General features: G+C 38.1%; 1 protein-coding gene across 2 annotated transcripts in view; it reads left to right on the top strand.

The window, feature by feature from the left end:
* LOC106951991 (zeta-sarcoglycan-like) overlaps nt 1–18,291 on the top strand; it is a 229,446-nt gene extending 211,155 nt beyond the window's left edge. Inside the window, exon 2 of one of the 2 annotated variants that reach the window (XR_001425901.1) lies at nt 17,881–18,027. Coding sequence is in view for 1 of the 2 variants with exons in the window: in XM_015039808.1 (XP_014895294.1) it covers nt 17,881–18,168 (288 nt within the window). In the remaining variant the exon portion in view is untranslated. Of the gene's footprint in view, nt 1–17,880 lie in introns of both variants that reach the window. The other variant, XM_015039808.1, reaches the window with a different exon arrangement.
* The last annotated feature ends 3,196 nt before the right edge of the window (nt 18,292–21,487 follow it).

Here is a 21,487-nt window from a genome sequence, read left to right as displayed (position 1 = left end):
GGTTTTTTTTAAAATTTTTTTTTTTTTAATAAACCCCCCCCAACCCACCCCCCAAACAAAAAAAAAAAAAAAAAAAAAAAAAGACATTGTTTTAAAGTAAGTCTTTAACATTGATGGAGCTAATACCCAAAGCCCGAAGTGATGGCTTAAACTAATACAGCAACAACAGCCAGTGTTGTTGTTTGTTGCTTTTTAATTATCACTGAACCAGTGGCCTTTTGGGACTTGATCATGTTGTAATGGCCCGCAGCATCTGCTCTGATCTCACATCTACACCCAACAAATAAGCCACGTTCAGGGTCAGCACTTCCGAGTTGCCGCATGCAGGACGTTGTCGAGTGCGAGTGTATTCATCTCTGTTGCCACAGTTTATCTCATCAATGTCTGTTTGCATCGAGTTTAAATGGCGTTGGTGATAAATTTCTTTCTTCTCTCTGTCATCTACAAATACTGAATCACATTAGATTTGTCCTTTTATCAAGGCAATTGCACAGCAGACTAATTAATAAATCACATCACCACGGTAACAGCAGGCACAGGTCAATGCGACACGCTGGGGAGGAGGTATAAATTTGTTTTGTTTGTTTAAAAAAATGCGTGTGTATAGAGATGTGACATTAGCTTATCCAGATATCACTTGTTGTCTAAAAAGACCATAATTATATAATTGAAGTGTTAAAGTGAACTAATTTGTGTAGTTTTTGTGCTTGCTAATTATCACACTGGGTTTATGGGGGGAAAAAAAAATAAAGCAATGTTTTGAATGATCGCACTTCAACACACATTAATGATAAAGCTGCAAAAAGCATGGCCGATATCAGCACTGTCATTTTTGATGGATCTCAGGAGATATTGTATTACATCACCCAGGACTGCACGCTGTTTACGGATCTAGCACAAAATGAGGTTCATGTAAGCATCTGATTTAAGGTACATTCAATGATAATAAACACTTAGCACTATTCTGTTCTTGTCTTTTTTTCATTTTTTAAAATATGATCTCCTAAGAAGGTATCCCAAGTCAATGTGGGAAATTTCTTTCAAGCAAAATAACTTGCATTCATGATCTCATTTTTAAATAGATCCTCATCTTATAATCATCTCCAGACTTCCAATACTGTATTTTCCAACCTACTGGAAAATTCACTTTTCTGCTTACTTCTGTACTTCTGTGTGGGTCTCTACAGCGTCTAAAAACAGTTTGAGTTAAAAAACAAAACTATCAGTTCACTTTCTGCCAGTAAGCTAATGTTTTCTTTTTTTTTTTTTTTTTGGTGATTAGAAAACGAGCAGTTTCAAAAACCTACCGATTTGAGTAAGTCAGCGGGCACTACCCCATTACCTAGCAACCCAAGCAGAGCTCATGCCAATGGACCAAGAAAGTATAACTGGTCCCTTTTTTAATGACCATCAGGTCCTTTCAATTTTCAATTGCCACGTTTTTGGATTTTATCTGAACTTTTGCTCAAACTTTAGGTCTGGGGTTCTGGTCTCTTAAACCTTTTCCATTTTTTGGTTATCAAGAGTTAAACAAAACATCAAACTAGTAGTTTAGAAAAAAAAGAGTAATTTCAGGAAAAAATAAACTTGCTTTCAATGACTCGTTCTGTTATATTGGCATTACTTCAAAAAGTAAGAAATTCAATAAATCTCTAATTTAGTTATGATATCAGACAATACTTTTAATTTTCAGCTTACCAATTTCTCCTTATATTGAAAACAATGTTCAGCTGAAGGTTAAACATTGCACAGCAGACATGGCTTTCTAAAAATATTTAAAATGCTCCCACTCCAGTTCAGAAATTAAAAATCAGCACATTATCTAATTCCCACTCCTTAATATAAGCAAAGATGCATATTGGACTGCACAGTTATTTCCACTGCCACATTGCAATGACTCGTGTTTTAAGTCTGGACTCTCTAAAACTGCCGTCAAGAGTTGGTGCCCCTAGCAGCCCTGCTTTGAATAAGCAGGCAGAGAAACAGTGACTTGATGGATGGATAAATGCATATTTATAGAAATGCAAAATATTGCACCATTAATATTCAAACAAATTCAGAACAGTGCATAAGTTTTTTCTGTTGAGTAAATTTTGTGAAAAAAGATAACAGTTTAGCACTAATGCACTGAAATAGGCCTCAGGATAACAAAACTACAAAATTTGAATTCATAACCTACAGCGACGGCGTGTCATGGTGAGACATGATGGCATTCATTTGACAAGAAAACACTCATCCTGGCTGCTAGAGGCTGAAGAATTGACTTGGGATATAAATATTTGTGATATCTCTAGGGAAAACCAACATCTCTGGGTGATGGACGGAGGAACTGACACTCTCCAAACTCGACAGACGGATCATAAACGGAGTATTGAGGGATATTGTGGCTGTTTTTGAATTGGCCTTCACAACAACTTCCTCAGACGTACTTCCATTCATCCGGCAATAGTTTCAGATCAGCTTTTAAACGAGCAACTCGGCTCTGACCGCTTTGCTGACATGAACATAAGTTACTGATGAAAGCTTTTTGCAGCCACTGAGTTTTAAGATACATTTCATCAGCACTGAAAACAAAGTGCTCGGTTGTCATCAAGGCCGTCCTTGAATAGTGCCGCTTGTGTTTGGTTCTGTACCGAGTCAATGGTGGCATTTCAAATCATAATACTATTTATTTGTGAATAAAAATGTCAGGTATTTTATTTAAGACAAATAAGTGTAATTTGTATGCGTTGTGTATTTACAGATCTGAAAGTTGCACAACCAAAGGCCAAATTTCAGGAAAAAAAAATAAAAAATCATCTGTTTCCTGTGGAAGTTCTTTGTGTCTCAGTATTTGTAGCATGACATTGAAATTCCATCCAAGCATGAAACTTAATAGAGGGAGAAAAAAACAGAGTAAACATGTTTGCAAAGAAGAAAAAAAACAAAACAAATTTGACCTTAAAAGCTACAGAATATTAGACATCTCAAATATTAACTATGGAGTAGAATCACATAGGATAACAGAAGCTTTTCAGGAGTAATTTTATGGCTGGATGTGTGCCGTTACAATGGCATAAAGAATAGTAAAGAAACTACAGGAAGATCAAATTTGAGTCGCAGTCAGTTGCCCGTCTCTTCATCAGTAATTTCGTTATCTCCCGACACTTTTCTTTTACTCTCTTTCAAGCCTGCTTTGTCAGCTAGTCACTCCTGGTTCCATTATACGGCACAGGGCTCAGAGGGTGATATACGAGCGCTCCATAGAGCAACTTGGACATGAGAGACTGCTGGACATACATTATGCACATCACTCACACTTTCAGACTCTCGTCCGAACTATAAAGTGAGCTTTGAGAAAGGCGGCCTGGATGACAACACACAACTCAATTAGGATAGAGGTCAAAAAGGAATGAAAGCGCAGTGAATGATGGCAACGAGGAAGACGAGTGAAAGGGAGACGGAGGAGCAGGTAATAATTTAACAGTACAAAAGAGAGCAGAAAGTAGAAGTAGACATCTTTTTTTTTTTTCTTCTTTTTTTTTTACACAGTCCTTCGTCTCATATGATGCTTTATTTTGTTAATTCTTACTGACCGAAAACAAGAGAAGTTTTGGTGTGATTTAACTTCAGGCATTGAGAATTGTGTTATTGTAAACTTCTGGTTGTTACTTCATATGTCAGACTCTTTCAAGACAAAATAGATTTCCTTTTTTCCCCTTGCTTGTTAGAGGTAACAAGAAAAAAAGTTTTTACAGGCTTTCTGTCATGAGGTGAAGGACTTTGTTTGTTGTTCTGTATCATTTTCAGGTGATGTTTTGAGTCTTGATTATTGTTCTTGTGCACCGTGGTTCTATTTATCTCCCGTTTTTCATGTAACACCTATTGCTGAGTTGCTTTGTCAGTGTTTGGCCTCGAGTTTCTTGTTGTTTTGGTGTTGAATCGTGTTCGTTTTAAGGGTCGTAGTTACTCCCCATGTCCTGTCATTTGACAACGTTTTGTCATTCGTTTTTCATTCATTTTGCTCTGCTATTGCTCATCTTCACCAATCGGACTCACCTGTTTTCAGTCCGGGACTTATTAAAACCCTAGTAGTTTGTTTTTGCTTGTCGGATTGTTCTGTATGCTTTTTGCACCTTGCTCAGCCCGCTTACACTCTATTTTTCCTTGTGTAGTTTCTGTTTGGTTATCCTTGCTGCTGCTGCTCCTTATTGCAAGGTTTTGCAATGTGTTATCAAAGTACTGCTGATTTCCAATTTACTTTGGGTCCTCTGCTCATCAAAACATGACGCTTTCTTTTTAAACACCTCAAGAGTCCCATTTTTCTCAGTTAAGAACATGTTGCACAATATGGTGATAACTCTTAGGCTATTGATCAAGACCATTTTAAAACTTGAAATAGATATTCATAATGTTTAGAGTTGACCAAAAGATGCAGAGAAGAAAAATAAATCTGGCTGGACCTTCTGTCATGCGAGAAGTTCATGAAATGTTTGTTTTAGTCATGATGATTGATGTGCCATAACCACTCTCAATCGGTTCTTTTTACAATCATGTTGTGTATTTTGATTTACATTAGGAAGTTTGAATTAAAAATAAGCATTAAAGCTGAAGAAATGGGTATGTCCCATCAAAATGACTCTAAGCTGCTGTAACCAGTGTTGCCTTTAATTGGTAATACATTTTGGCATCAACCATTTGCAGATGTAAACAGAGCAGCTAAATAATGGCTGATGGAGGTGTTGAAGAACATTGAAGGAAAAAAAAAAACAGTAAGATATGCTAATTGGTATGCTTACTGAGAAACCCAATCAACATTTATTGCTTTGTATTTTGGACATTTAGATTCTGGGCCAACATGTTCAATAACCAATTATATAAAAGATTTAGTAAGATGCAACATGTCAAAATTTCAAATAGGGCAGTTTGTTACAGCAGATATCTAACAATCCACTTGGTAACACTTTATTTGAAGGGATGTGCTTAAGAATGACATGACACTGTCATAAACATGAAGAAGTCTTTATGAATGTTTATGACAGTTGTCATGAAGCGTCATTTGGTAAATGACACTTTTAATGCAAAGTTGCTCTAAAAGTTGCATTGAAAGTCCATTAAAAGTGCCAACTTTGCATGATTTTGTAAATTATAATTTAATGCAAAGTTGGCACTTTTAATGGACTTTCAATGCAACTTTTAGAGCAACTTTGCATTAAAAGTGTCATTTACCAAATGACGCTTCATGACGCCAGTCATAACATTCACAAAGACTCTTTCATGTTTATGACAGTGTCATGTCATTCTTAAGCACATCCCTTCAAATAAAGTGTTTCCATACCCGGTAAACACTTAACAGCCATTTTGGATTTTGAGTTTGGGTTTGGTAATTTTCCAATATCCCCATATTTCCTTTTGGAATGTTGAACTTCTTCCACCTTCCTGTCAATTCTTCCTGGATGACTTTGGCAAATTCCAATTTTCTTGACCAGTGAGAATAAACGACAACAAAAAATCCATCTTTTAATCAAACATATCCAGCAGACAGCTGTGTTTATTTATTCATTTAAAAAAGCTCCATCAGTTTTCCAATTCAGCAACATTCAAGGCAAGATGAAAAACGGTGTGACAGGAGATTAAGAATGGTCAACCTTTGTGATTGTGTGTTACTACTGTGATATTGAAGATGTGAGCTAGTGCTCCCACAAAGTGCAATTCAGCACATGCTAAAGAAGAGTCTACATGGAGAGGTAAACTGAAAAAAGTCACCTGTGTGTCTTCGTATGAATGCTTGCTGAGGATCTGGTGAGAGCAGAGATGATGGAGGAGGCTGCCTCACTAAGCAGGGTCATAAAGTCGCTGTGCTGATTCTGTCAGCTCGAAATATTTACCATCCCTTAGTCTCTGTCTCTCTCCACTCTCTCACATATGTAGAGGTACAAGTATGCACACATGCAGGCATGAGATGTACTTACAGCAGGCGTCCATCACACTCCTCACAGCGCGCATGCCCTTGGTTATCGTCTCTCTCGCCCTTATGTGATTTCGGGCTGCATTTCTCTGTCTCGAGTATTGCCATCTCGTTTTCACACTGGCACATGTGGATGCAGAGCGTAGCCTCCACCACTGTCTTACCCGCTCTAAGAAAAAACACAGTGGGAGGGAGAAACATTTATTTTCTTGTCCCTTTCTCAATGTCAAGGCGTTTACACCAGCTAACAAATATCTTTGAATAAACTCTTTTTTTGTGTGTTTTTATTTAATTTTTTACATTTCCATCCCCTCTGACCATTATTCTGTTTCCAATCTATTCTAAAGTATGTTTTCTCTTAAAACACTGTCGCACATACCTAGCCTTCCTTTCACGGTGATAAACCGCAGCGAAGAAGATTTGTACTGTGAACAACAGGCTTGGTAATATATTTTCAATAAAAATGTTGACTTCATGTGGCAGCGGAGATGTGAGCCAAACAAGATGAAAAGGCTTGTGTTTGAAACTTTTTCAAGTAACTTTAAGAAAACCGAGTTAGTAAATCTTCACTGTCCTCAAATATGTCTACATGAGGAGAGTATGAACATTTGAAGATACGTTTTTCTGCACTTCTATGAGAACAACACTTAAACTAATACTTGATATTGAATTCAAATGGCACACTGAATTGAGCATCGCTTAAGCTTTCATTGGTCAAACTGGAAGAAATATATCGCAACTGGAAAACTGGCAGGACATCAACCTAAACAGGCAGTATGGGCAAATAGGGGAATAATAAGAGAAGTTGCCAAGAGGTCATTGGTGAATCTGGAGAAGATTCAAATCCGACCTCTGCAAGAGTAGCAAGAAGACATTATCTGTACAAACAGAAGCCACAGGAAGTCCAGAAATTTGCAAGTCGTATAGAAGGACATAAGTATTTGAAAGAACATTTCTCCGCAAATGTAACTTTCATGTTTTATGCAATTGGAATTACTCAATGCAAAAGTCCATCCATACATACAGACACAGTGTAGTTGTCAGGCAATGCATGTCCACATCTCCATGGTAATCGCATGAGAACAGCTGCTCATCAGTTTTTGTTGTGATTTTCAAACATATGCCCGCTCTGTTATTTATAATTCTTTTAATCTATTCGTGAGAACAGAAACGGTTCTCGCCTCTGTTAGTGTTGATGGCGTCTACCATGCTTTGCTTCTTCACAAAGACATTGGAAAGCATCAAATCAACTGAATTTTGCTCGTCCGAGAAAAAGGGAGAGGCTCGGAATGAAAACCAGGCATGAATATTTGAAGAGTCTGAATAGCAATGCGAGTGAATCCAAGGAACAGGAATACGCTTACAGCTCTGACAGATCTACACATTACACTAAACCAGCACAAGAGTAGCAGCGAACAGTTCAAATCTAAATCATTATGGATACGGCGTCTGCAGGGCAAATTGACCATATTCCCTTAAATCTTGTCAATACAACTGCTGTCAATCGGGTTTCAGCAATATGCGGGGTTCTTTCCCGTCTAACGGTGTGTAAAACTCTAGTTATCCTTAACTACTTGCCACACCTGATTATCATAAAATAGCAAATTAGTTTTTAATCACTTATTGAATATGGTAAATGGTAAATGGCCTGCCCGTACTTGCGTAGCGCTTTATCAAGTTGAGAGGACCCCAAAGCCCTTCACACTACATTCAGTCATTCACCCATTCATGCACACACATTCACACACTGATAATGGGAAGTTCCATTAGTCCCAAGACAAAGGACACAATTCAGCATGTTTTTAAAGGCTGTTATCGAAGTTTCCAGCAGTCTTTGTTTTCTCTCTGTAGTTCTGCTGTTAGTTGATAATGCATTTAGATGTAAAATGATTTTTATTTATTTCATGTAAAGAAATGCACTTGTTTTTAGTATTTTGGTCACTGATCAGATCAAATGAGGGAAAATGGGCAAATTTGCATTGCTGACTGACAGGTGCATCATTAATTTAATTGTATATTTTTTTATGAACATGTAATCAGAAACACTATTTCCACTGATTGCAGTTTGGACTCTTATGAAGTATTAGAAATTATGATCCAAACTAATATAACTCCACCTGCTGGTAGATGATATTTACTGGAGCCACAACCACTTTCCCTTAGTTCAAGACAACAGAGATGACAGAAGGAGCTTATGTGTCTTGTCAGCGCTTTCACTTCATATTCATTTGATGCTTTATTTTTATGATCTGATGGTGTCATTTCTGCTAACAGCCTTCTGTAGCCTTCAAACGGATGAGAGTCTGCACTCTATCCCGTCCACACAAAGACGGATATGTTTTTCTTAAACAAATATTGTACCTCAAAGAGGCTGTACAGTGACTCATAAACCATAGAAAAGAAAAAAAAAACAACAACTTGGTTTTAAATACGTATTTCCTCAAGTGTCCAGCTTTCTTCTAACCCATCAGGTGAAACAATCGTTCACACACAACCCTCCACTGCTGACCCATTTCTTTGGGAATCCTCTGCAAAGCCACCAGCTTCACTCTCCTTTCCAAACCTCTTTATCTTGAACAGAAGTGGTTTGTCTGCCGGAGAGGAGAACCTGTTGTTTACCTCGTTACTCCTCCTCTTTACCTAAATCTTTCAAACCACTTCTTCACACTTGCTAATGAAACGGCAGAAAAGCTAGCTGATGAATCAAACACTGTTCCTGCCTTACAGCAACCACAAATTATTGATAAACCAACAGAAGCTTTAAGCCCCAACGAGTGTCAATGGTCACTTCTGTCCGGGTCTGTAACTTTCTCCAACAACATAATTGGCTAAAATGCACCATTTATCAGCAATATGATGCCTCAGTTTTGTTCCTTCTGCCCCAGACCTTTCCCCACAAACTCTACCTCTCCTCTTCCCAAGCTTTATAGTTCAGATGAAGACTTTTCCTGTTCAACAAAAAAGTCTTGAGACTCCAGTTCACCATTTTCCCCGAACATTTTATTTATAGGGTACTCCATAATCAGGAACGTATATATATATATATATATTTTTTTATGTCACTGTGAGATAGTTTTCAGGATTGACTGTTATTTTGGACAACTTTCCATTTTTGCTCTGCAAATTTAGTTCTCCAACTCGGCCCCAAAGTATTCACATACCAGCTTTGTTTACCTAATTGACTGCAAAAAGCAGAATATTGCACTGAAGATTCCATCATTACGTTTCAGATTTTTATTAGGAATAAATTAAGGATACCATGGATATTTTCCTCCACTATTATAAACTACTTTGGCACGATCTATTACAAATAATCACATCAACATACATTGAGGCTTGTGGTTGCAATGTGACATTATAGGAAAAGATCACAAAGGGTTAAGATGGTAGGTAGTGCATGAAATATTCTTCTCCTCACAAAAACTGCTATCATCTCTTTATCGCACAGCGGCTGTTTTATTTACTTTCAACTTCTGTCTAATGAAAGGTTTTAACATATACTTATCTCCTCTGTAAGAGAGTAGCCATGGAGCAGAATTTTTAACTGGCAATTTGAAAACACATTAACTCCATTAAGCTCATTCATCCTTCAGCTGCCCACCAAAGTAAACATCCCTTTTAGCAGCAAGTGACTGAATAAGCACTTTATAAGTAGACAGCTGCTCCATAGTGAAGTAACTTCCTCACTGACCAGGTGGATGGCCCATCCCCGGCTTTTAAAAAAAAAAAAATTCCCCACACTATTATTTTGTTGTGCTGTTTGTTACTCAGGTTTGGCTTCTCTCATCGTCTCTCTCCATTTTCATCACCCACTAATTAGTCTCATGGGTCCTGAACAAACGAAAGACATCAGTAGCTGGAGATGAATCTAGACAGAGACAAATGAGAGCAACTTTTCTGGAGCATCTATAAATAGATGTGATAGTAAAGCTGTCCCCTTTGCGCTAAAGAAGCCTTTTCAAAAATGCAAATATCAGACGAACTGTTAATTTAAGAGTAAGGAAGAGCATACTTCGCTTTCCATGAAAAAAAAAAAAAGAAGAAAATTTTTTGTTTAGAAACCCTAAGAACATTTTTTTGGATTGTAAGTTCAATAGGTTTGTAATATGAAAGAGGGAAAAACTTACAAGAGAAAAAAAAAGTTTAAAACAAACAAAAAAAATGCAGTGGATAGTTTAGTCCATCATCCATGTTGATTTTGAATGCAATTTTTCCAAGTAAGAGAACACAAATACAGTAAAGTACAACTGTGTCTGTGTTGTAGCTACATTTCAAAAACGGATTCAAAGACAATATTTTCAAAACCATAAAAAAACGTGCGCTTATTTCTTGTAATTGGTTTTTTGGCTGTTGAGCTAAAAACGTGCAGAAAACGATGCTGAATGTGCAACTCTTTAATACCACATTCAAAATTGTGTATCTTGTTTCTTCAAGGCTAATGTTGCAGTGTTTATTCTTGTACCACACGTTTACGAGGACACCTATTGTTGTCGGTCTGTGCGAATCTTGTGTGTGTGTGTGTGTGTGAGAGAGAGATGGAAATAGAGCAAGAGTTCTCCTTTCAAAGCTTTCTGTTTAACACAAAGCTCACTGCAGAGCCATGTAAATGTGCTGGAACGCTTCGCTGCTCTACAGTCCTGTTTGTCTAATACAGTGTGTTTAACTGTGAACTCTGCTGCTTGTTTTCTGGTGCGTGTAGCTGCAGTGTGTTATCTCACAGTGTGTCATCTGTTTGTTTATGTTCGCTACATTTTGGGAAGAATGCGTGTGTGTGTGTGTGTTTTGTCCACCTTGGCTGAACACGTGGAATCGCACACCGACGGAGGTGGAGGGGAAAAACGTCTGTCCAAATCGACAAACTATGGAGTAGCAAACACATTTCCATTTCTTCTGTTTCAAAATTACACAAATTCTTAGAAAATAATTTTTATACTCTTGATCAAAATTTTAAGACTGATTGAAAAGTGGCAAGAAATCACATTTTGCACTCTTGGCTCGTAAGGTTTTAAGTAGAGCTTCCAAATACAAAACAGAGAAATGGGAGTGAGTAAGTAAACGACCAACCATTGAACTGAAATAGGTTGTTCATCAGCTGAGCAAACGTTTAAGACCACAACATTTAAAAGTCCAGCTCTTTGCAAAAATGCTAATTCAGTGTCCTTTTCTGTCAGACATCCACACCTTTGGCTTTGTTTGGGTGGCAAATGAATTTTTCAAAAACGGACACCTGATGTGAGTGTATGCATGGTTGTTTGTCCATATTGCCTTGGAACGGACACCCTGTCTTGCTTTTATGACCACTGGAGCCTCAGCAGGAGTCTGAAAGGATAAGCGGGTTTAGATGATGGATGGATATAAATAACTCTGGGTTATAGATCCAGGAGGGTCCCCAGTGACAGTCTCCTCCATTTAAGGAGATCTCAAGGCATTCCCAGGCCAAAGTTGACATATAGTCCATCCAGTGGGTTCTGGGTATTCCCTGGAGTCTGCTCCCAACACCTACAAATCCAGGAGGCGTCGGATTCACCGAACATCTGCACAAAAAATAAATAAAAGTTGATTCCGTTTGGTACGGAGAGGCAGGATCTCTGCTCCTGGTTCTATCTAATGATGAATCTCATCCTGTTACTAAAGCTGCTGGATAAAATGAGCACTAAAGAAGCTCTCTGTCCCCAGTAACAAATGCTTTGGGTTGGGATTTAAATCTCATGACTGCAGTCTGTGGTGTATTGCACATCTTATACTTTGCGGTTCTCACTGTTTTTACATTTTCTTCTGTACTTTGTTGGACAAAATAAATAAAGTAATCTCGATTTTGATATTGGAAACATTGCAGCCAGATAAGGGGCTTTTTGGCCTTGACAGACCAACTAACTCTCGTCCCCAAATATAAAAAAACATACAATGATAAAACCAGAGTTTTTAGTTTATTCCTCAAAAGAACTCACAGAGCGCCGCAAATTATAACAGATTCGGTCATATCATTTTTTCAATAACTAAAATTTGTGCCTTCATTTTCTCTGCTGTCATGGAGAATAAAAACTGATGCTGGTCATTTAGCACAGCAGGAAACAAACGAGGAAAACAAACGGCGGCGATGTTCAGAGTGTGATGGGGCAAATATTGTCCCATTACATCTGGCTTGCTACTTCAAAGTGTTGGTGTGATGAGAAGTGAACCGTAGGATCCACTCAGGAACAAAAACCAACTGATTAATATGAAATTTATGATAGATTTTTTTTTTTCTTGAAGAAGATGGTCTGTAATAATCTGTTTCCTCTTGTTATCAAATTATGAGTCTATTAGATCAGAGACTGGCTTTCTGAGCCTTTTAATCAGTGTGTTTAAATTGATCCAATATTAGATTTTAGATATTAATTACTTTTTTAAATGGATTTTACCTTTTTAACAAAGTCATAAGCTTCCTGATTTCCTCACCACAAGTTTATTAATTTACAGGGCTCTCCATTATTCACCTCCGTGTCTGTGTCGAATCCGTCTTCACCCACTAGTCTGTACATTTATCTTCCACATACATTGTCAGGCAGCACACGTTTACGTTTGATTCCACTGTTCTCCTTTATTTTCACAGTGCGCCTACTCAATTCTGACCAGAAGGAGAGGAAAACATGCACAAAACAGCACAGCAAGGCAGTAAAGTAAAATTGGAAATCATTTTTACTTTGACTGCTTGGGAAAAATAATACTTTTTCAATACAGTAAATTCTTATAATAAACAATGCCAGCTTGAACTAAACCAATTTCTTGTCTCATAAAAACCGAGAGCACAAGATTAGCTGTTTACGGTGCATCTTTTCAAACCTCCTTAGTGGCTTTTTTAAGGGCTTGTTGTGTAGCAAAGGCGACTTGATGCATAAATGTCTTGGTTTTCCAGGATAAACACTTTGGTTTCGGTTTAACTGTTCTGTGGCTTGTGCTTTCTAACTCATTTTTTGCTAAAATGAATACAAGTTTAATTTGTTTTACTTTAAGAATGACATCCAAGTACCTCACCACATCATGGACTCTGTTTGGGAACATAATTCATCAAGTAAAAGTTCGAGTTTTTACATCATGTGTGCAACAATTATCACGACCGAGTGCTATTCTTCAAAGTGAATTGGCAAATACCACAATGCTTACTCTTCCCCTGTTCACAAGGTTGACAATTTAAGATTTAATTTTTTACACAAGGATTTTGGTCAAGGGAACGAGGTTGCAATTGAAAGAGGCTAATATTTAGGAAATGTTTTTGTTTTTTGAATAAATATTCAAAACTTCCTCATACTAAATATAGTAGTAAGGTTTCCAAAGCTTCTATAAAATTAACAGGCCCACAGCATCACAGGTGCTTGGGTATGCTTTCAAGTAGGCATATTGTATACTAGATCCATCAGGAGTGTTTCAAGGTGAAAATTCATGTCTTTTGGCCAAAAGGACAAAGTTTTAGTAAAAATCTCAGTAACTCTTAAAACGCCATGTTTCAATGGGCAAAAAAAAAAAAAAAAATTATCTGAATTGATCAGAATTTTTATAGATGCCAATATTTGACACATTTAAATAAGTTTTCATTAGCGTGAAACGTCTTTGCCCATTGGTTGTAGCTCCTCTATTGATAAAGCTGCTGCTTTGATAAACGGTATCTATTAGTTACCCTGCTGATCAGTAAGCCCTTCACATTGCCACTAGTTTAAAAGAAAAGCAAACCAATCAATCAGCCACAGCTATTCAATTATGTTCCATCATGCATTTAATTTATTGCTGTATTTTTATAATCCTGATTTGGAAGTCGCATACTACCAACCACAAAATATTCCCGCAAAAAAAGCTAACTGTATTTATGTATTTTATGGGAAGCCGGTCTTAAGTAAAGTGCCTGAATTGACTTATGCCTCCATTAGATGTGCTGTGTTTGGTATCCATGGCAATGTGGCTCTTGCTGACATTGTTCTCATGGCTGTAAAGACATTGTGATGTTAATACAGTTAAGTCATGCTGCGCACAGGCTGTGGTGCCCCATAGCATTGATTGATGACCACGCTGTCAGTTCAATCTAAGAAATGCATTGAGAGAGACGGAGAAAGAGGCATTAGTGTATGACAAAAAAAAAAAAAAATGGGAGGGAGAAAAATGGGTTGGCTGAAAACAAAGGGAGGAAGAGAAGGTGTAAACGGAGTTGGTCTGAAAAGCAGCAATGGAAGAGGTGAATTGCAATTTTGAAATGAAATCAAAATAATTGTAGTTGAGTTTAATTAAACACTTACATGTGATCTAAACTTTTTATGTATTTTTCACATAATCCCATTTAAAAGCACAATCCAGTAACTGTTGGCTTCAGTTATGAAAATGCGGTTTATATCAAAAACAACTTAAAATTTGCAGCCATATCTGCCACTTTGAAACTGGCCTCCGTCTCTTTAAGAACCTTTTACCTTTCCGACACTCCCACTTCAGCATCACAATACTTCTCTGTGCTGTTCATTGGTTCATAAGGCTAAAAAATGTCTATTTGGCATAATGCCTCCTTTTAAGACTTTCAGATTACGTTGCTTTCACTTGGGTATTTTATCAGGCTTTCTGGTTAGTCCTCCACTTGTAACCTCCCCATAATACACATGACGAAGTTATCGACGGCTTTAAGGTGTTGCACAGTACTTTGTATTACAATGTTTTGTCATGCATGTCACATTTTATTGAAATTTGAAACCTTTTAAACCTTAAACCATAATCTCAGCAGCTGCCATCAGCGTTGACTGAAGTAACGATGCAAACGGGAAACTAACTGAATGCAATTTCAGCAATTCAATCTTCAAGCTTTCAAGCATCTTTGAGCTTAAACACAAACGTTAATTCAATTTATTTTGAAGCATTTTGAAGAAAGAAATGTCATAAGCATTGTTTGAAAAAGGAGCCAGAGGGCTTGAATAAGAAAATATGCTTGATGATATTTCCTTTGGTGCGTTTGTTTGTTGTTTGACAACATGAGTGTGTCATTTGTTTGTTTGCTTTTTTTTTTTCCTCACCATCTCACAGAAAGCATACATTGTCAAACTACTGAGTTAAAGTGACAGGCATGAAAACAATGCCGGGCTTTGAGTGAAATGATACGGAAATTCAGATGTATCACAGCGAATGACTCATTGGCACAGCCAGTTACAGTAAATCACGGAGGGACTCGGGGACTGGAAATTGACAAAAAGTAGCCGCACACACTCTCCAGAAGTACGGGGGTGATGTCATTCCATTTATTCTGTTGTCATCTATATCAGTGATTCTCATTGCTCGACTCGGTCGCACTGCAGAAACGACCATGCGACGAACACACGCGGTGCACGCAAACGCACACAGAGATCCTTCTGGACATCTATTGATTCTTGCTGTTTATGCTTGAAGGAAAAATTATTAGCATTCTAGGGTCACCACAGAAAACTCTTCTACACATGGCAACATATCGGCACAGGAACAAACACCGCTATTGATTCAGCTGGGATGCTGAAAACAGAGACAATATGCCCGGTACCCTATCCCAACTCTGTATTATCAAATGCTTTTATGTTGATCCGTAGGTTTTGTCTGCATAAAGTGATCAGAAACATGTAAAAGGGTTTAGACCGCTGCTGTGAATCACGACTGTGAAAAGGAAAAACATCATTAGTCCATTATCCTGCTTGACAAACATTAAGCCCTCTTTCTGCTCGACTTTGATGCATGTCCCCAATCCAGATTGTGCTTACAGATAAATTGGTTGGATTACACCTGAATCGAGAATATTGAATGCTTGTTCAACATGCAAATTTTAAAGTAGATTTATCTTCCTTTGCTAAGGAACAAATTGGAATATGTACCACGTTCCCCACATTGGTTCCTTTTAATCTTGTATGAAATTAAATTCTTTCCCCTCCATTACAAGAGCGACACGTGCCTTTTTAGGTATTAATAATTGCTACACATGCAGTATTCTGATTGAATTCATGCTTCGTTGTTGATGCTTTCAGACGTATTCCTGTGCACCGCTGCATGCGTTTTGGTTGATTAGGTTTCCGATGAATCTTGGATGCATTTCACTTGTGTTTTTCCTCAGTCTGGACGTGGTTCAGGCAGCAGGTATTAGGTTACTTTGTGGAAAATATCTCCTGATGTCCAGAGGAAACCACACAGCTGTGTTGGACTTTATGAAACTGTCCAACTCTGTACAGCTACATGAAGGCTGCAGCATGTACATTTCTTAAAGATCCTTTTTTCTCTCTCTCTCTTTTTACTTGGATACTACAGGGGTCACTGTCAGTGACAGTAACAGTATAGTGTGAAACAGAAAACCTGTGAAAAAAATGGAATCCAAAACAGCCCATCAGAGCCAAGAAGAGGGCCTTAACGCTGTCAATCATCCTTGTGTATGTGTTGATCGTAACTTCCCCTCTTGATAGGCTACAGCTAGCTTCCCACATTGGATCCTGCCATGAATGCTTAGTCCAGTTAGCTTAGCCACAGGTGACTGTGGATAAACAGTTTTCCTGGAACGCTAAGTCTTCTCCGCCATTAACACAATGAGCAGTTCATACATGAGCATCATTGACGTCTTCATCACAATCTTCTTGGCTTTGATTGCTTGTTTAGTACCGACTGGGAGAAGTACATATCTGCACTGGGACGTGAAAGAGGAGGTATATTTTTCATCACAGATTGTCTGTCTCATGTTGTATGGTGACAGTTTTTACAAATATAAAACAAAAACATAATTTAGGAAAGTTACATTCTGAACTTGCTCTGTTTGGACATTTTTCTCATTGCATGTATGCTTTTGGATTAGAATATCGGCTCCAGTGTCCCCTTGCATGCAAGAGTGGTACTGAAAAACCTGAGGAAAGACTTGTGTGCTATTATGTAACTGCACTAGTCACAGAAGTGTGAAACTGTTTCATATTGTAGACTTTACATTGGTCTAATGGAAATGGAAGTTTCTTAACATGGAAAAAAAGCACAGCAGTGAACTATAAATCCTCGTTGTCTAAAAGTTTTTAAATTTCACATTGGAACTGACCTTCTTGAATTGAATTGTCTTTAAAACTCCTTTTCACTTCATTTCTTGTTTGCATTCATTTTTTTTTTCTTTCTCTTCAGCAAGTTTAGAGTCAGCAGTTTTCCCAGTCATGGCAGTTTGGTATATTCACTGAGAGAAAGCTTTTATTTGGGAAAGAGAGAGGAGGGGGGGGAATCAAAAGCCACTGAGGCGTTAAGGTCATGCAATTTCCGCAAATAAAGACCAAATGTATGCTTGTGCACAAGAGTGAATGTGTGCATGAGACAGAGACTGATGAAGATCGAGAGACGTGCTAAAGTGAGATAGGAAGTGAATTAGGGAGTACAAGGAAGGGAGCAATAGAGACTTTAAGGTATGGAGAGCGAAAGAGTTGGAGAGCCAGATAGGCGAAGATAGTACAGCCTTGCAGCGAGAGTCTGTATCTCTTGCCACCAATGCCTCCACATGCTGCACTTCAACTAATGGACTCTGTCTTCCTCTACTTTCTTATCGGCCCTCTGTACCTTTTTCCATCCTTCCTTCCTATCTCAAACGTACTCAAAGGTGCGCTATCTTTCCACTTAACGGCTCCACCTCAATCTCATTTTTATCGGGCTTTCGTCTCTCTTTCTCCTCACCACTATCTCACTCTTAAATGCTTCCGGTCTTCTTCTTCTGTCTCCTGCTCGTCATTTTTCATCCATCTCTCCATCAGCAGTTCACCCACACCTCTGGTGTCCTTATCTGTTCACTGAACTGGGTGAAGATCTATTTTTAGACATTTTGCTCCGTCCTGCGTTGGTCCGTCTTCAGCTCTTTTTGGAAGATCCATTGCATTTCTGATGGATTTAACATCTGGTCTGGTCATTTCATCTTCGCTTAACTAAAACACGTTGTTTTAATTGAATCGTTTCAGATGACCCAGGAGCAGTACATCCTGGCGGCCCAACCCAACCCCCTCCACCAGCGAGGGGCGTCGGAGTGCAGTGGCCAGGTCTACCCAGCAGTCGGCATCTACGGCTGGAGGAAGAGATGCTTGTACTTCTTCATCCTCCTCCTACTCGTCACAATGATTGTCAACCTGGCACTCACCATCTGGATTCTCAAAGTCATGAACTTCACTCCGGTAAGAGGCTTCTGCGTGCTTACATCATTAAAGTGCCAAGGTGTTTTATGGGATTGGCGCAGAAGATGCTTTAAATGACTTGAAAGGATTCGCTTAAGGTACTGATGCCAACATATGATTGATAATAAAATTAAGAGCAGGTAACTGATGAGACCCAAGTAAATCTTAGCATCTCATTGTGTTTCACCCCGATAGCCGTCCATTACATATATGAAATAATAAATCTCATTTCTCTTTTCGTGTGTTTTGGCACAAAGCTAATCGTTCAGTATTGCTGAAGGGGATTTATTGTTGCAGAGGGCACCTTGTGTTGGAGATAATGTGGCCAAAAAAAGGCAAAGCTTGGTGCAGGATTTTCTGTTATTGTCTGCTCTTCTCCCTTTATTCACATGTACCTTATCCCATGGAGGGTGGAAATCTCACTCTACAGTTTTGATAATAACTTGCAAGACTGACAGTATCGGTGGAGTGTCACACTTTTTTTAATGCTCACTGCTGTTCTGAAGCCTGGGCTTCTTTTTTTTTTTTTTTTTTGCAGATGAAAATCCATGAGCAAAAGGATGGTTAGATCTTATCTGAGCTGTTTGTTCCCTGGTTTTGCTCGCCTCCAAAAAGTTTCCCACTGGAGCAAGCAGTGAAAAATAAAAGTCAAATGGCGTGATGCTGAGTATCTAGTAGCCTTGACTGAGGATATACACTTTTGTACTTTTGGGTTGTTTTTAAGTGATTTAATCTCCTAAAAAGGCTGAAAACAATAATACATGAAAAGAAAATAGAGGGCTTTTAAGGTAGAAACTAACATCCCAAAGTGTTGCTGTCAGTTTTCATAGCAAAAAATGTGATGAAGGCTTGTCAGGATGCTTCAGCAGCACTCCGCTAAAAGAGGATGTTCACAGTGCATTCTCTGGTCAGGGTTTTGGCCAGGAGAGATCCTTAGTGAAATGTAATCTGATATGCTTAAGTTGAGCACATCAGCAGAGATCTATAAGCGCAGGTCGATCTAATTTTGGATTCGGCCTCAGATGCCCTTTCATGGAGCTGCAGCGTTATGAAAGCTGCCATTATCACTTATTCCACACTTTGTGCACATTTCATTGTTATCGGCTGTTGGTACCACAACCTCTGCTCAAAGGTTGGAAGCGAAAAATGCTCCAAATGGGATCATATAAAATAAAAACACTAGAATTCAGCTAGAGGGAGGAAACGTTAAAGCAGAAACTCTACCACCAGTCATTTTATGGAGATGCTGGGGAGAATTACTTTTGAATGACTATAACTGATAATTAAATGACAGTAGCTCCTCAATAAGTGAGGATTATGTCTATAAAGTTGGTAGAATGTGTAAAAACTTTTCTTACTATTCAGTGGAATTAGCAAGGGTTAATGTAGTCATTTCACTACGATCAGGATTGCTTGCTTTTTGGATGTTTTATAAGCAAGTTTTTATTTTCATAATAATAAACGATCCATACACCTGTTTTGCCTGGTGCACTGAGACTCACAAGATTATATTGTAACAGTATATATATTCAAATGAGGTACGTTTTAAATTGTGAACATCTGCTTACTCATCCTAACTTTATATCCCATGTTTTATTATGCAAACATCAGAATATAACTGAACTATATAATTGAAATATTTCTATTTTGAACCATTTCTGGCACATTTCTTAACCTTTTGATGGCCAGCAGGATTATGGGAACCAAAGTCTGATGCTAATACAGGGAACCTCTTGTTTAGGATAAGAGGTGGTGTGAATTACATTTTGGTTAGGAATAGATTCGTAATGGTTGGGGAACACGTCCACGTTAGGAATAAATACTGTTACTAAAACGAATGGAAATGAATGCAAAGTCCAAAAATGGGTAGAAATACAGACCTGTGTGCGTATGTGGCCATGAACATGTCGGCTAAAGCAAGTGTAAAAGACGATCAACATTTCGGGGGTGGCATAGCTTGTGAAATACGAAGAAGCTTGACAAATCCCAAAGGAGTAAAACTTAACCCTATTAAGTTTTTGGCAAAAAAGGGATAATTTACAAGACTTGGACTATATTTAAACACTGAGGATGTATTTGATATGCTGTGGCTGAAACTGTACATTATTTGAAGCAGCCAGCCGGGTTTCATCTCGACCTCAGGACCTTTGCTGCTTCTCTCGCTCCCTTCTCTTTTCCTCATCTGCAAAGAAAACCCACAGTAAGTGAAGACCACTACTGCCATAACCTTTTTGAAGAAATAAGAAAACTCCTTTTTAATTTTATTTTTTAAATATTAACTTTAAACATTCTTCTGTCTTTTTAACTACACCGAAATGCCATTCTGAAAAAGAAAAATCTGATGGAAGAGTGAATTCTTCACTGACTCTAGTTGTGTATTTCAGCAAGTTGAAAACATGTTGCTCACCAAGAGCTTATTATTTGCAACAAATAGGCAATCTGTAAATGATCACATAGAGCTGAAGTCTCGTACAGCTACTCCATCTCTACCATCTCTTGGCATGGGAAAAAAAAAGAAACCCCCATTGTGCACATAGAATTAGAAGAAAAGGGAGAAGATTTTGCAAAGAGCTTGAGGAAAAAAAAAAACTACTTGAAGATGGGGCAAGGGAAAGATTAATGAAAATGAGAGGATATTTTTATATGGCTGAGTGGTTGTCCGTCTACGCATGGTGTAGCTCTAGTGTTTGAACATCCACACTCTTCTCTCTTCTCCCTTTCCTGCCCTCTCTGCCTCTCGAGTCCCCAGAGAGTCGGCTAGATATCTGTTTCAGAGTCGGAGGCAAAGTCGGTGGATGCTGAGTTGACACACAGAGTCTAAACTCAATGCTGCATGACTCCTAACAGTGTAACTAAATATAGTGTGGTCTTTTTTTGTGTGTAGTTTTTTTTTATATATATATATATATATATATATATATATATATATATATATATATATATAATTTTATTTTTTTAATCAAACTGTTTCAAATCTGGTGTTTTAAATTTTTTGTAATTTGATTATTTTTTACATTCTCAAGATCCCTACAGGTAAATCACCTAATTGGTAAACCAAACTGTTCTGTGAAGTCCTCAGAGAGACAATTAGTGAACTAACAGCATCGTAAAGATGAAGGACCACACGAGATATGTCGGGTGTGAGGCGGGGTGTGGGAGTTTTAAAGTCGAGCTAGGTTAAAAAACAAAAATGTGAAGCTCTGAACATCCCACCGAGCACCGTTTAATCCGTCTGAAAATGGAAAGAGTTTGATGCAAATGCAAACCTAATGAGATATAGCCGTCCACTTAAACTGAGGCCAGACAAGGACACCATTAGTCACAAACACGCAAGAGCCAAGTTGTAACTTTTGGGATGCCGACGATCAATCATTCAGGTGGAAGAATCTTTGAATGT

Source organism: Poecilia latipinna, unplaced genomic scaffold, assembly GCF_001443285.1.
Source record: "Poecilia latipinna isolate Pla-1442-1.1 unplaced genomic scaffold, P_latipinna-1.0 Scaffold486, whole genome shotgun sequence".
NCBI lineage: Eukaryota > Metazoa > Chordata > Actinopteri > Cyprinodontiformes > Poeciliidae > Poecilia > Poecilia latipinna.
This window is presented reverse-complemented; position numbering and strand designations above follow the sequence as displayed.